The 15896-nt window shown below is 41.2% G+C and overlaps 1 protein-coding gene across 6 annotated transcripts in view; it reads right to left on the bottom strand.

Moving 5' to 3' along the window:
• kiaa1109 (KIAA1109 ortholog) overlaps positions 1-15896 on the bottom strand; it is a 439747-nt gene that overhangs the window by 153070 nt on the left and 270781 nt on the right. For all 6 annotated transcript variants that reach the window (XM_063046524.1, XM_063046528.1, XM_063046526.1 and 3 more), the window contains 3 exons: positions 10789-10939; positions 7250-7402; positions 6777-7017 (listed from right to left, as the gene is read on the bottom strand). In XM_063046524.1, coding sequence (XP_062902594.1) covers positions 6777-7017; positions 7250-7402; positions 10789-10939 — 545 coding nt within the window. The remainder of the gene's footprint in view (positions 1-6776; positions 7018-7249; positions 7403-10788; positions 10940-15896) is intronic.

The following is a 15896-nucleotide window of genomic DNA, read 5'->3' as shown; positions in this document are numbered from 1 at the left end:
TTCTCGATGCTGGGGAAGGCTAGGACTCATGACAGAGCTGGTTGAGTTTACAATTTTCTGTAGCTTTTCCCAATCCCGTGCAGTGCCTCCACATCATACGGTGATGCAACGCGTTAGAATGTTCTCCACAGTACATTTGTAGAAATTTGCAAGTGTCTTTGGTGACATACCAAGTCTCCCTCAAGCTTCTAATGAAATATAGCTGCTGTCGTGCCTTCGTAGTAATTATAACAGTATGTTGGGCCCAGGATAGATTTTCAGAGATGCTGACACCCAGGAACTTGAAACTGCTCACCCTTTATGCTGCTGATCCCTCAAAGAGGACTGATGTTTATTCCCTGGCCTGCTGAGTTCTTCTTGCATTTGTGTGTGTTACTTGGATTTCCAGCATCTGCAGATTTTCTCTTGTTTGTGTGTTCCCTTGACTTCTTTTCCTGAAGATCACAATTAATTGCTTGGACTTACTGAGATTGAGTGCAAGGTTACTGTTGTGACACTACTCAAGCAGCTGATCTAGGTCACGCTTGTATGCCTCCTCGTCACCATCTAAAATTCTGCCAATATTTGTGTCATGGGCAAATTTATAGATGCTGCTTGAGCTGTGGCTGGCCACACAGTCATAGAGAGAGTAGAGCAGTGGGCTAAGGACACATCTTTGAGGTGTGCTAGTGTTGAGTGTCAGCAAAGAGGAGATGCAACACTTCACATTTGGCCAGGCCGAAATCCATCTGTCATTTCTCCTCCCATACCTCCAACTTTATTATATCCTGCTTCATCCCTTGGCAGTCTTCTATGCCATCCACAACATCACCAACATCCTTGCCAGTCTTCTATGCCATCAACATTACCAAGATCCTTGCCAGTCTTCTATGCCACCCACAACATCACCAACTTTTGTATGGTCTGCAAACTTACTAATACACTGATCTTTATTTTCATCCCAGGTCATTTCGATGCACTCAGTAGCCACTTTATTAGGTACACTTGTACCTCATAAAGTGACCACTGAGTCTATGTATGTGGTCTTCTACTGCTATAGTCTATCCACTTCAAGGTGTGATGTGGTATGCATTCAAAGATGGTCTCTTGCACACCCCTACAGTAATGCATGGTTGAGGTACTGTCACCTTCCTATCAGCTGCACCAGTCGGGCTGTCCTTCTCTGACCTCTTATTAACAAGGCGTTTTCACCCACAGAACTGCTGCCCATTGGATTTTTTTGTTTGTTTTTCTCACCATTCTTTGCAAACTGTAAAGATTATTGTGTGAAAATACCAGGAGATCAGCAGTTTCTGAAATATTCAAACTACCCCATCTGGTATACATATTTTCTCCATTCCAAGTTTGGTTTGAACAAAAACGACAGAACCTCTTGACCATGTAGGACTTGAGCTATACAACATCTTGGTCAATTTTATTGGGTTGGATCGTACCCCAACCGGAGTTACTGTATGAGGACCTGGAGGATTGGTCAAACTGGAGGCCTGCAGCAATCCCATGGTGGAGGGCATACTACATGCATGACTGGCCATAAAGCAGCGAAATCAAAGTGTCCTCCAGCCCCCCCATGAAATCTCTGCAGTTGACTGCGCTTTTCCCTCAAAAGCCTATTATTTTCTAAATGTTTCTAATGAACAAGAAACATCAAACCATTTCAAGCAGGTTATAAACTTTCAAATATCTTAATGCACTGCAAATGAACTAAAATAAAGATACATAAAGAAAAACAAAAAAAATTATTTATTGTTCAGTCCTGCCAAAGGGTCTTGGCCCAAAACATCGACTATACATTTTTCCATAGATGGTGCCTGGCCTGCTGAGTTCCTTCAGCATTTTGTGTGTGTTGCCTGGATTTCCAGTATCTGCAGATTTTCTCTTGTTTGTGAATTTATCTAAATTTACTTTACTATCACTCAAAAGAATGAGAATTAGATGTATATGCAAACTGAGAGGTAATATGCCCCCCCCCCCTTAGCTCCCTCAATTAGATACTGAATCCAGCAGAAGAGGATGTCAGTTTTGTTGGGATTTGATCTCCTTCTCTACTTTAAACTTCTACTTTGAAGACATGGAAATCAAAGAGAAGGGAGGGACGACTATTACTCAGTCCCCTGCTGTAACATTAGCAAAATGTGCTTAGGCACATTTTTAGTAAGGAACATAAGTTTTTTTAAAAAGCACTTATCTTACCAATAGAGAACAAATCTGAATCCTACATCTATATGAGTACAACTCAATAGGGTAAGGCCTTAGGATGCCTTTCTAGTCAGGATCAATCAATCAGCAGAGGTCAGCAGAGAACAGAAATTGAAATGGAACTTTCCAGACCTCTAGGTGTAGTAACTGAACATCCACTTGTGTATTTAGATCCCAAACCATTTGGGGCTGCACAGACAAACTACTTTTAACACACTAGTGGAGTCTAGATCTTAATCTCCCAATAGGCATTTTTCTTCTAGCCTATTATACTGAGTAAGGAGGTTGTTAATTACTGCAGTGTTCTCTTGAAGCCTCCAACACAGTTACCAGGGCACAGGAGCTGCCATTCTTTGGCAAACCTTGAGACCTCAGTGGCTGTCATACATTGATTCCAGACTCTTCAACGTGTGCATGGAGAATATGCAAGCAGCTGATCCTACTAGGTTAGTAGCAGTTTGGTCTGCTGGCATAAATTGCTTTGTTTTAGTTTGTTAAGTTCCAGTAGACCTGTGCAAATATGGTGGCCCCTAACTCACATGTCAATTTATATGTAAACTTGCTGGACTAAGTTCAAAAAACTCATCTGAAGATTGACAGGGTCAAGGTTTAGAGGAGATGATGTTTACAGAAAATCAGGCAAACAGAAGTTGTTAAAGTTGAATCTTTTCCATACCTAAATTGGATACCCAAGATTTCTTTGTGATCAAACAGCTAACTGGTCCAAAATCCAAAATACACCATTAAATACAAGGTGTGTTGATTACTTGACATCTCTTTGCATAGTATTTTTTTCAAGATCTTAATTGCAATTAACTTTAGAATTTCTACTACAAATTAAAAACATAAATCACAATAACTTACATCTTTTGCGTGCTTCATAAAAACCAGAGATTATGACAATAAACATAACACCATATATATTTCCTGCTTTTGCATCCAGTAAATGGAGAGAAGTAAATTTCCTATAAAAAGTTTGTAAACATCAGAAAATATCAGCTTTGTTCACAAATTATAATTGCAAATAGGTTGATGTTTTCCATGGGAAATTAATATCTCAAATGAAGAACTGGATAATTATTTATTAAAAATAAGCCTAAGATACTGGGGCTGAATGTAATATTTAAGGGAGATAAAGGAAGGAAGTAAGAAATATTTAAAGCAAACATTGCTAACAGAATAAAAACAACAGGAATTCTGCAGATGCTGGAAATTCAAGCAACACACATCAAAGTTGCTGGTGAACGCAGCAGGCCAGGCAGCATCTATAGGAAGAGGCGCAGTCGACGTTTCAGGCCGAGACCCTTCGTCAGGACTAACTGAAGGAAGAGTGAGTAAGGGATTTGAAAGCTGGAGGGGGAGGGGGAGATGCAAAATGATAGGAGAAGACAGGAGGGGGAGGGATGGAGCCGAGAGCTGGACAGGTGATAGGCAGAAGGGGATACGAGAGGATCATGGGACAGGAGGTCCGGGAAGAAAGACGGGGGGGGGGGGTGACCCAGAGGATGGGCAAGAGGTATATTCAGAGGGACAGAGGGAGAAAAAGGAGAGTGAGAGAAAGAATGTGTGCATAAAAAAGAGTAACAGATGGGGTACGAGGGGGAGGTGGGGCCTAGCGGAAGTTAGAGAAGTCAATGTTCATGCCATCAGGTTGGAGCTACCCATACGGAATATAAGGTGTTGTTCCTCCAACCTGAGTGTGGCTTCATCTTTACAGTAGAGGAGGCCGTGGATAGACATGTCAGAATGGGAATGGGATGTGGAATTAAAATGTGTGGCCACTGGGAGATCCTGCTTTCTCTGGCGGACAGAGCGTAGATGTTCAGCAAAGCGATCTCCCAGTCTGCGTCGGGTCTCACCAATATATAAAAGGCCACATCGGGAGCACCGGACGCAGTATATCACCCCAGTCGACTCACAGGTGAAGTGATGCCTCACCTGGAAGGACTGTTTGGGGCCCTGAATGGTGGTAAGGGAGGAAGTGTAAGGGCATGTGTAGCACTTGTTCCGCTTACACGGATAAGTGCCAGGAGGGAGATCAGTGGGGAGGGATGGGGGGGACGAATGGACAAGGGAGTTGTGTAGGGAGCGATCCCTGCGGAATGCAGAGAGGGGGGGGGCGGGAAAGATATGCTTAGTGGTGGGATCCCGTTGGAGGTGGCGGAAGTTACGGAGAATAATATGTTGGACCCGGAGGCTGGTGGGGTGGTAGGTGAGGACCAGGGGAACCCTATTCCTAGTGGGGTGGTGGGAGGATGGAGTGAGAGCAGATGTACGTGAAATGGGGGAGATGCGTTTAAGAGCAGAGTTGATAGTGGAGGAAGGGAAGCCCCTTTCTTTAAAAAATGAAGACATCTCCCTTGTCCTAGAATGAAAAGCCTCATCCTGAGAGCAGATGCGGCGGAGACGGAGGAATTGCGAGAAGGGGATGGCGTTTTTGCAAGAGACAGGGTGAGAAGAGGAATAGTCCAGATAGCTGTGAGAGTCAGTAGGCTTATAGTAGACATCAGTGGATAAGCTGTCTCCAGAGACAGAGACAGAAAGATCTAGAAAGGGGAGGGAGGTGTCGGAAATGGACCAGGTAAACTTGAGGGCAGGGTGAAAGTTGGAGGCAAAGTTAATAAAGTCAACGAGTTCTGCATGCGTGCAGGAAGCAGCGCCAATGCAGTCGTCGATGTAGCGAAGGAAAAGTGGGGGACAGATACCAGAATAGGCACGGAACATAGATTGTTCCACAAACCCAACAAAAAGGCAGGCATAGCTAGGACCCATACGGGTGCCCATAGCTACACCTTTAGTTTGGAGGAAATGGGAGGAGCAAAAGGAGAAATTATTAAGAGTAAGGACTAATTCTGCTAGACGGAGCAGAGTGGTGGTAGAGGGGAACTGATTAGGTCTGGAATCCAAAAAGAAGCGTAGAGCTTTGAGACCTTCCTGATGGGGGATGGAAGTATATAGGGACTGGACATCCATGGTGAAAATAAAGCGGTGGGGGCCAGGGAACTTAAAATCATCGAAAAGTTTAAGAGCGTGAGAAGTGTCACGAACATAGGTCGGAAGGGATTGAACAAGGGGTGATAAAACAGTGTCGAGGTATGCAGAAACGAGTTCGGTGGGGCAGGAGCAAGCTGAGACAATAGGTCGGCCGGGACAGGCAGGTTTGTGGATCTTGGGTAGGAGGTAGAAACGGGAAGTGCAGGGTGTGGGAACTATAAGGTTGGTAGCAGTGGATGGGAGATCCCCTGAGCGGATAAAGTCGTTGATAGTGTGGGAGACAATGGCCTGGTGCTCCTTAGTGGGGTCACGATCAAGGGGTAAATAAGAGGAGGTATCCGCGAGTTGTCGCTGTGCCTCGGCAAGGTAGAGGTCAGTACGCCAGACTACAACAGCACCCCCTTTATCAGCGGGTTTAATAATAATGTTAGGATTAGTGCGGAGGGAGTGGAGAGCAGAGCGTTCCGAAGGAGTGAGGTTGGAATGGGGACAAGGTCATTGCTAACAGAATGCTTCATTTTAAAATCAATGAATATTTAAAGATGAGCAATAAAAATCCTGGTTCGATCAAAAACTCAGACTATTATTGAGTCTCCTAAACTGACTTCAAAAACAATTCAAAGGAAATTATATGTTCAAACACCAAAATATCAATTACGATGTCCTGCATTTTAAATGAGGAAACATGGACCTGTTGCTTGGTAACAATCTGAACAAAAATTAAACTGTTATGAAACTTCATGTCATTATATGCATGACTGATAAATGTCAGTACCTGGTTATGTTCAAAATAAAGCAAGTTTAATGTAAATATCCCTCAGTGGTGATTCTGACCATCAATATAATCCACTGAAAAAAGTTGTACACCATGACGACATATGGTGCCAAGAATATATTGTAAATTGTATTCCCAGCTACATGGAACATGCTATTTACCAACATTTTCACTGAGAGTTACAGAATTTTTAAGTCATACAGCATAGAAACAGGCTTGGTGGCCCATCATCTCAGTGCCAGCTATTAACAATCAATCAAGACTAATCCTATTATCCAGCACTTGGCCCACAGTTGTTTTACACCATGAGATCATCTAAATAATACTCAATTGTTGTTAGTGTGGTATATTTTATAAAAAAATAAATTTTCTATGCCATATCAAACAAAGCTCTAAAGTGCAAGAGTACGGCAAGTGATTCAAGCATTCAGCTATTATTAAGATAGATCATTTTTTTAAAAATTAGTAATAGAATTCAATTTGAAATGACTATAAATATGTTCTGTTAGCAAGAGGGAGTGAACTTTAAAGTATCAGAAACTATGAGATGTTGTAAATGAATAACAATATAATAGACTGCCAGAACTACATCTTTTTGCAAATATCTTATGAACCAGCATTCTGTGATATCAAACATCATGCTGTATGCTCGAATATTGACACCGATGCATCATTTTAATTTAAATTTAATATTTGATACAGATTGATAATTAGAATACTTAAGCTTTACACATGCATGCATTTAAAAATAACTTTAAACATACAACGAAATAACTGCAGACCATGTGCAGAATAAAATGTATTTAATTACCAGCATCAAATTCAAATTCTGCTCCATCTGCACTTGTGTCACTTTGTATGGCGCCTCCATTATCCAAACCACAAGCTTGAAGGTGAGCCTGGGTCATTGGCTGGGGCTTTGGCAGTTGTGCTGGCCTGAGCAATAAAGTAACTCCTTTGAAAGCTGGGGTGACAACTATGAACTTCATCCACTGCCTCGCTAATGCCACCAAGCCCTTCTTTAGAGTGACTAGTGCAGGAAGCCCATTGTTCTGCAAGAAATGAAGCACAATAGATGCATAATTAATCAATTCAATGTTCCTAAGGTTCACCAAAATTATATTCTTACTAATTTTTGTACATAATCAAGTCATAGAGTACTACAACACAGAAACCTTTAATAAGCAGGAAAGTAAGAAATAGTGCCAGAGCACCTGCATATTAATAGTACTTTCCACCCACACTTAGTTCAGAACGTTTGCCATAGGTCTTACAAATGCTTACCATAGTGGCATCCTCAATGACAGAATAGTCTGCTTGGTATAAGTATCGATGAAGTATATTGCACAATAAACAGGAAGGATTTTCTTGTAGATACTGAGCCAATTTATTAACTCTGTTGTATTTGCTTTTCAGTGGAAAATGTACACTCTTTCTCTGAAAGAAACCAATTAGAAAATAAGTTACACCACTTATACCAAATTATCTATTTTTCACATAGTTTATTTCAATATTCCAAACAAAACCAAAATGAATGTTCAGATTTCAATGAAAGCAACCACATTAAATATGGATAAGTTTCAAAAGTCTTTAACAGTAACAGCAATGAGTATCTTGAAAATAAGGAAAATAACAGTTTAAACATGCAAAAATATTTATTTAATGGTTTTGTCTTTTCCTGCTTAGATACAGTACATTGTATAAAATTTGCCTTGAAAAGATTTGCTTTAGAGAATTAGATCTTCTCCTGTAAGTATACGAGGGGTGATTGATAAGTTCGTGGCCTAAGGTAGCAGGAGTCAATTTTACAAAACCTAGCACATTTATTTTTCAACATAGTGCCCTCCTACATGTACACACTTAGTCCAGCAGTCGTGGAGCATATGGATCCCTTCTTTGTAGAAGTGGTCCACAGCAAGGGTGATTGATCAGTTTGTAGCCTAAGGTAGAAGGAGATGAGTTATTAACTTCAAACTTTCTGCACGACAGGTGGTCCACAGCAGGGGTGATTGGTAAGTTCAAGGCCTAAGGTAGAAGGAGATGAGTTATACAGCTCTCGTTATATGCACGTGCAGTTCAAATCTTTGAGTGATTATGCAGAAAGTTTGAAGTTAATAACTCATCTCCTTCTACCTTAGGCCACGAACTTATCAATCACCCCTGCTGTGGACCACTTCTGGAGGTCCAAGACGCTGATCTCTACAAAGAAGGGATCCGTATGCTCCACGACTGCTGGACTAAGTGTGTAAATGTAAGAAAAATAAATACACTAGGTTTTCTAAAATTGACTCCTTCTACCTTAGGCCACGAACTTATTGACTTCATATGCTGGCATCTTACCAGAAAGTGAAAATATTTATGAATAAAAATAACAAGGTAAGTAAGAAGGCAGTCTACTTGGTAAGATTTCATATGAAATGGGAGATTTTCAGGAGCCTAATTGACAGGGGATAAAATACCCAAGTTATCAACTGTGGCAAATGGGATTTTGTTACAACGAGAAATTTCAATTGGATTATGCAATAAAACTTCATAAAAAATCTTCAACTAAATTTCAATAATTAAAAGGCAATTTCAAACACATGTTCCACAAAGTCTGATTTTGGGTGCACAAATCAGGCACTATTACTTGGAGGAGAGTGGTCTATGGTAAGTGACCAGACTGTGGAGACCAACAGAAGGTCTTTTTAATTAAATAATGAGAAGGTATTTTTAATTAAATGAATTGAAATGACCTAGAAGGTAGATCCTAAAAACGAACATAATGGGCTGAGTGATCATCTCCTGTAGGAATTGTACTTTAATGCTCCTTAAAATATCAAGCTATGTACTCTACTACAAGTTCAAAAAAGTAACGTTGTCATCTTTTCGATACATATTTAGGTGATTTTCTTTATCATACAGGACAAGTTAAATTCACAAGTGTAATTTGGATGGACTAGGAAAAAGGATTAAAAGTTAAAATGCTATTAAGATTAAGACCAGTAACAAGCATTGAGGAGGTACTTCTTAAGTTTCAGTAAATGTTTAAACCTGTAAGAAAGAACAGCTCTATTAGAAGCATGTACCAATTGAGGCTAACTATTCAAATAAAAAATAATATAAAATTAAACAAAAAAAACACGCAAAACATGATTAATAGTAGGGCAGAATATTGGATTTTGTTTTTAGAAATCAGGAAAGGAGGACAGAAAAATAAAAAGGAAGAAGGTAAGAGTATGACATCAAATTAACAGAGAACGACCAACAGTAAGAGCTACAGGGGGTATATAAAAATGAAGAAAATAGCTAAAGTAAATATTGGGCTCATAGATGTTGAGACTAGGGGTTTAATACTGAAAAATAGAGAAATAGAAGATTCTAAATAATGGCTTTGGTTCAGTTTTCAGAGAGGAAGACTCCAGAAGATTCCAATAATGATACAGGAAGCCATGAGGTGGGTTGAATGTAAAACTAACTCTACCACTATATTAGTAGTACTATGAGAAGTAAAGGCCTTTAAAGCCAACAAGTTCATGGATCCTGATGGCCTACATCCTAGCATTTGAGGGCAAGGAATTGTAGGGACAGTGGATTTGCTAGAAATAATCTACCAAAATTCTTTAAGTTCTAGAAGGATTGTGAGGCGCAAGTGTAACACCATAACTGAAGAAAGGAATGAGAAATAAAGAAAAAAAGAACAGACCAATTAGGCTAACAGCTATCATTTGGAAGCATTAAGAGACAACTACAGGATATTTAGAAAATCAAGCAAATTTAATCTGGTTTCATGAAAGGGAAATCATATATGGCAAATTTGTAAAAGCTCTTTAAGGATGAAACAAATAGGGTGGATAAAGTACTGGACACAACATCAGAGGTGCTACCCCTCCCTGGGCTTAATTGAACCAAAATATACTGGTTCCAATCTGTCCTAATTAAATGGAATCCACTGTGGTAATTTTTCATTGTTAAAACAAACTTTAATGTATTCATACTTGATATAAAGGTGTAAGCGTTGCAGCAGGACACAATCTAGCTTGCCTTCTGCCGAACGCACACTGGAGTGCAGCACCTACTCCAGCATGGACGCCTCACTACACCACCTCCAGCGCACTGGTGGAACACCCGACCCCAATGCCTCCCCCGGGCGTCTGTAAACAAGTGACAATGCAGCTTGAAGCCCAGCTCTTGCTGCAGCTGAAGCCACACAGTCTCCGCCATTCACCAATAAACCAAATAAATGGACTTGCGGCAATCCACGTCGCCCATGTCCAACGGGGTCTTGTGCATCCAAGACGGTCACTCGTTGTTGGACTGTACACCTCTCTGTTGCAGCAGCATAACGGTCCGCATCAAGTCCAACTCCTTCAGTTTCTCCACCAATGAGCAACTCACTTATAGGGTAGACCAGCAGTACTTTAAAACTCTTACAATCATAAAAAATACATTTTAAAAAGGCAAAACCACTTTTGGTTGACCCTGTAGATACCTCTGAGTCCAAGTGCACTGACATCTTACTGGAAAGTACTCAGGCAATTTGTTGTGAAAGAGTTGTTCTCTCCAAAGTCCGGTAAAAAACTGAACTGTCAGCTGACAGAATTGTAAATAATAAACGTCTGTGTTTATAAATAATAAAGTTCACTCCAATTGACATTTTCACCAAAGTAGTATCCGGAGGTGGTTATATAAAAAAAAACTAACTTCTGAGAAGGAAGAGGTACACTCAGTCACACCCATCATTTTTCAATTTTCCCATTAGTAACCTAAGACAGTCATAAGACTACACTGAGCGAGCAAATTAAATATGTAGTGCTTCTTTTTTAAAAAAAGTTTCAACTTACCTCTAGAGCTTCTGTCATAATACAACCCATCACAGCACACACACGGAGAGTTCTTTCCATTTCCAGTTTATTCAGGGATGATTTCAGCTGATCAATGGGAATAAGCCAGGCACTAATAGCTGGTGTAGCTGTGCTTAAAAGATTCAGCTGCCTGAAACAAAATATGTACCAGTCTTTTACCAAACTGAAGCAGCTACTTTTTAAATTTTATAACAGAATTTCATGAAAATGAACAGCTAGTTTAATGCGCAATACAAGAAAATAAATGTTCAAAAACTTATCCGCTTTCTCCCCATCCCCTCTATTCACCCTCCCATCTTTCATAAATGTTCCTTCTATTCATTAAAACAAAAAGCAGTTAAACTCAGAATAATTCTTCCTAGACCATTTAGATAGCTGACTATACCTGTCATTGAGACAGCAGGAAATTGGGGTTGCTGTCTTGAGCCCAACAGTGGGTAGAGGGGTGTGGGGAGTACTATAGCTGGTAGAAAGGGTTAAATGTCCTGAACTTAGCTTCAAGCTTTATCTTGACCCCAAGGAAGCATGGGGGAAGTGAATAAGATTCAACCAAATACGGCACAGAAACTACTACAAAACCATCTTATTTATAACAGCTTCCTGCTAACATGTACAAATTAATGGATTGCATTGCACTACTTATTTACTTTTACAGTGATTGGCAACCCTCAATGTTCGTAACACAGAGAGCAGTCAGAGTGGTTACATTACTAAGTGGTATGGGAACGAGGTTTTAGGGAGTTGTAGACTTAGCCAGCTCCAGCATGGATACAGCCCTTCCAACTGTCAAAGACACCTTCAAAAGGCAGTCCCTCAAGAAGGTGGCACCCATCATTAAAGACCTTCACCTTCTCCTTACTACCATCAGGGAGAAGGTTCAGGAGGCTGAAGATCCAGATTCAATGTTTTAAGAACAAATTCTTCCTCATGGCTATCTGATTTCTAAACCGATCATAAACCCATAAGCACTGCCTTGCTATTCCACTTTTCCGCTACTAATTTATATTGTAATTTATAGAAACTTTTTATGTCCTGCACTGCAATAATTCCACAAAATAACAAATTTCACGACATATCGCATGGATAATAAATCTAATTCTTGATCTGAACAATAAACAGTCAACCAAAACTATTCAAAATTTTGACTCTTCTGAATTTTAAACAGCAAATATATCCTTAACAATTTCCTTAGTTCATTGAATTATTGCCATAGATACTCACTGGCTATGTGAACAAATTCTTTACAAAGGTTATCCACAATGAAGGCAGTGTAACTGATCTGTTTATTAACCCACAGAAGTAAGTTGAAAATATACTGCTAATAAATTGTTAGTAGATGTGATCAAAGGTACTGGCTGCATGGATATGGAATTGATGGTACTGGAAAGAAGAGACTAATGGGGAACAGTTGTGCTTTGAATTGGATTTAAGCACACCACTGTTTTCCTCTTCAATTCTTAGGTTTGCTAATGTTACTCAGGAAGTATTAAACTAGTTTGAAAGGGGGATGGGAACCAGAGCACCAGGTCAGAAAGTGGAGGGATGGTGAGCAAGGTAAATGTTAAGTCCAGTAAAAACAGACAGAAGCAAAGTAATAGATACAATGGAATGGACAGCTTGATGAGTGTATATTTTGTGCTAGGAGTATTATGGGTAAATAGTAATAAGCATCCGTTAGTCTCGTGAGACCATGGATTTGCGCCTTGGAAAGTTTCCAGGGTGCAGGCCTGGGCAAAGTTATATGGAAGACCGTCAGTTGCCCATGCTGCAAATCTCTCCTCTCCACGCCACCGATGTTGTCCAAGGGAAGGGCACTAGGGCCAATACAACTTGGCACCGGTGTTGTTGCAGAGCAATGTGTGGTTAAGTGGCTTGCTCAAGGACACAACACGCTGCCACAGCTGAGGCTCGAACTAGCAACCTTCAGATCACTAGACCAACGCCTTAACCACTTGGCCACACGCCAACACTTATGGGTAAAGGTGGTGAACTTAGGGCATGGATCTGTACATCAAGCTATGATGTTATGGCTATTACAGAGACTTGGTTGAGAGAGGGACAAGAATGAGTGCTTAATGTTGCAGGGTTTCAATGTTTTAGAAAAGACTGAGAGGGAGGTAAAAGTGGGGGGGTGTTGCATTACTAATGAAGAACAATATTACAGCTGCACTCAAAATGGGCACATGCCATTTCTTCGGCAGCTGAACGGGGCACAGCTGCGCAAGTGTGTGTAAGTTGGACCGTGAGGCAGCGGGAGTGTTTAAAAGAGAGCAGTTTGTGGAAGCCGGTCATTCCCTCGGCAGTTGAACAGGGCACGACTGCGCAAGCGCGTGTAAGTCGGACCGTGAAGCAGCAGGAGTGTTTAAAATAGAGCAGATTAACGGAGTGGGCGACCTTGTAGCGAGCGACAGAGTAGAGGGAGATAGGGTAGGAAGGCTTTGGCTCCTGAGGCTGAGGAAGAGCTTCACTCCAAGTGAGGTAAGGCTGGGTAAGTTCCTTTAATAAATCTAATTACCTTAAGAGTAAGTAATGGAGGCAGCAGTTAGGGCAGTTGAGTGCTCCGTTTGCAGTACGTGGGAAGTCAGGGCGAGCACAATCGTCCCTGATGACTACACCTGCAAAAGGTGCATCCATCTGCAGCTCCTGACAAACTGAATTAGGGAACTGGAACTGGAGCTGGAGCTGGAGCTGGCGCTGACTGAACTTCAGATCATTCGGGAGGCAGAGGCAGAAATAAACAGGAGTTACAGGGAGATAGTCACCCCTAAGAGTCAGGAGACAGGTAGCTGGGTGACAGTCAGGAGAGGGAAGGGGAATAGACAGAATGAGCAGAGCACCCCTGTGGCCGTTCCCACCAATAATAACTGCATCGTTTTGGATATTGTTGACAAGGACGACCTACCAGGGACAAGTTGCAGTGGTTGCATCTCTGGCACCGAGTTGGGACCCTCAACTCAGAAGGGAAGGAGGGAAAAGAGGACAGCAGTAGTGATAGGGGATTTGATAGTTAGGGGGACAGATAAGAGGTTCTGCAAAAGAGATAGAGAATTCCAGATGGTCTGGTGCCAAGGTCAATGATATCTCGGATCGAGTTCTCGGTATTCTCAAGAGGGAGGGTGAGCAGCCGGATGTTGTTGTCCATGTAGGGACCAATGACGTGGGTAGGAAGAGTGAGGAGGTCCTGAAAGGTGAGTTTAGGGAGTTAGGTGCCAAGTTAAAGGACAGGACCTCCAGGATAGCATTCTCAGGATTGTTACCAGTGCCACATGCAGGCGGGATTAGAAATAGTAAAATAGTGCAGATCAGCACGTGGCTGAAGACATGGTGCAGAAGGGAGGGCTTCAGATTTATAGATAATTGGACAGTTTTCCAGGGAAAGTGGGATGGCTTACGTCTGAACTGGAGGGGGACCAAGTATTCTTGCAGTTAGGTTTGCTAGAGAGGCTCTGGTGAATTTAAACTAGATACAAGGGGGGAGGGGAAAGAGCGTGTAGGAACAGATGTAGGGGAGAAGGAAGAAAAAGAAAATAGTAAAGTTGTTTGCACCATTAGTGATAAACAGAGAGTAAGAGGTGGAAAATTTCTTAAATGCATTTATTTTAACGCTTGGAGCATTTTATAAGAAAGGTGGATGAGCTTAAAGCATGGATTGATACCTGGAAGTATGATGTGGTAGCTATTAATGAAACATGGTGACAGGAGGGGTGTGATTGGCAACTAAATATTCCTGGATTTAATTGCTTCAGGTGTGATAGAATCGGAGGAACAAGAGGGGGAGGTGATGCATTGCTTGTTAGAGGAAATATTACAGCGGCGTTCTGGCAGGATAGATTAGAGGTCTCGGCTAGGGAGGCTATTTGGGTGGAATTGAGGAATGGGAAAGGTGTAGTAACACTTATGGGGGTGTATTATAGACCACTAAATGGGGAGCGAGAATTGGAGGAGCAAATTTGTAAGGAGATAGCAGATATTTGTAGTAAGCACAAGGTTGTGATTGTGGGAGATTTTCATTTTCCACACATAGACTGGGAAGCCCATACTGTAAAAGGGCTGGATGGTTTGGAGTTTGTAAGATCTGTGCAGGATAGTTTTTTGCAGCAATACATAGAGGCACCAACTAGAGAAGGGCCAGTGTTGGATCTCCTATTAGGGAATGAGATAGGTCAGGTGATGGAGGTTTGTGTTGGGGAGCACTTCGGGTCCAGTGATCACAATGCTAATTATGGAGAAGGATAGGTCTGGACCCAGGGTTGAAATTTTTGATTGGAGAAAGGCTAACTTTGAGGAGATGCGAAAGGATTTAGAAAGAGTGGATTGGGACAATTTGTTTTATGGGAAGAATGTAATAGAGAAATGGAGGTCATTTAAAGGTGAAATTTTGAGGGTACAGAATCTTTATGTTCCTGTTAGGTTGAAAAGGAAGGTTAAAAGTTTGAGAGAGCCATGGCTTTCAAGGGATATTGGAAACTTGGTTTGGAAAAAGAGAGATATCTACAATAAATATAGGCAGCATGGAGTAAATGAGGTGCTCGAGGTATATAAAGAATGTAAGAAGAATCTTAAGAAAGAAATTAGAAAAGCTAAAAGAAGATATGATGTTGCTTTGGCAAGTAAGGTGAAAATAAATCCCAAGGGTGTCTACAGTTATATTAATAGCAAAAGGATAGTGAGAGATAAAATTGGTCGCTTAGAGAATCAGAGTGGACAGCTATGTGTGGAGCCAAAAGAGATGGGGGAGATTCTGAACAATTTCTTTTCTTCGGTATTCACTAAGGAGAAGGATATTGAATTGTGTAAGGTAAGGGAAACAGGTAGGGAAGTTATGGAAACTATGATGATTAAAGAAGAGGAAGTACTAGCACTTTTAAGGAATATAAAAGTGGATAAGTCTCCGGGTCCTGACAGGATATTCCCTAGGACCTTGAGGGAAGTTAGTGTGGAAATAGCAGGGGCTCTGAAAGAAATATTTCAAAGGTGTCATTAGAAACAGGGATGGTGCCGGAGGATTGGCGTATTGCTCATGTGGTTCCATTGTTTAAGACCATAAGACATAAGACAAAGGAGCAGAAGTCAGCCATTCGGCCCAT

This window comes from Mobula hypostoma, chromosome 4 (genome assembly GCF_963921235.1).
Source record: "Mobula hypostoma chromosome 4, sMobHyp1.1, whole genome shotgun sequence".
In the NCBI taxonomy this organism is placed as follows: Eukaryota; Metazoa; Chordata; class Chondrichthyes; order Myliobatiformes; family Myliobatidae; genus Mobula; species Mobula hypostoma.
The sequence above is the reverse complement of the archived record's forward strand: the minus strand, read 5'-3'. Positions and strand labels throughout refer to the sequence as shown.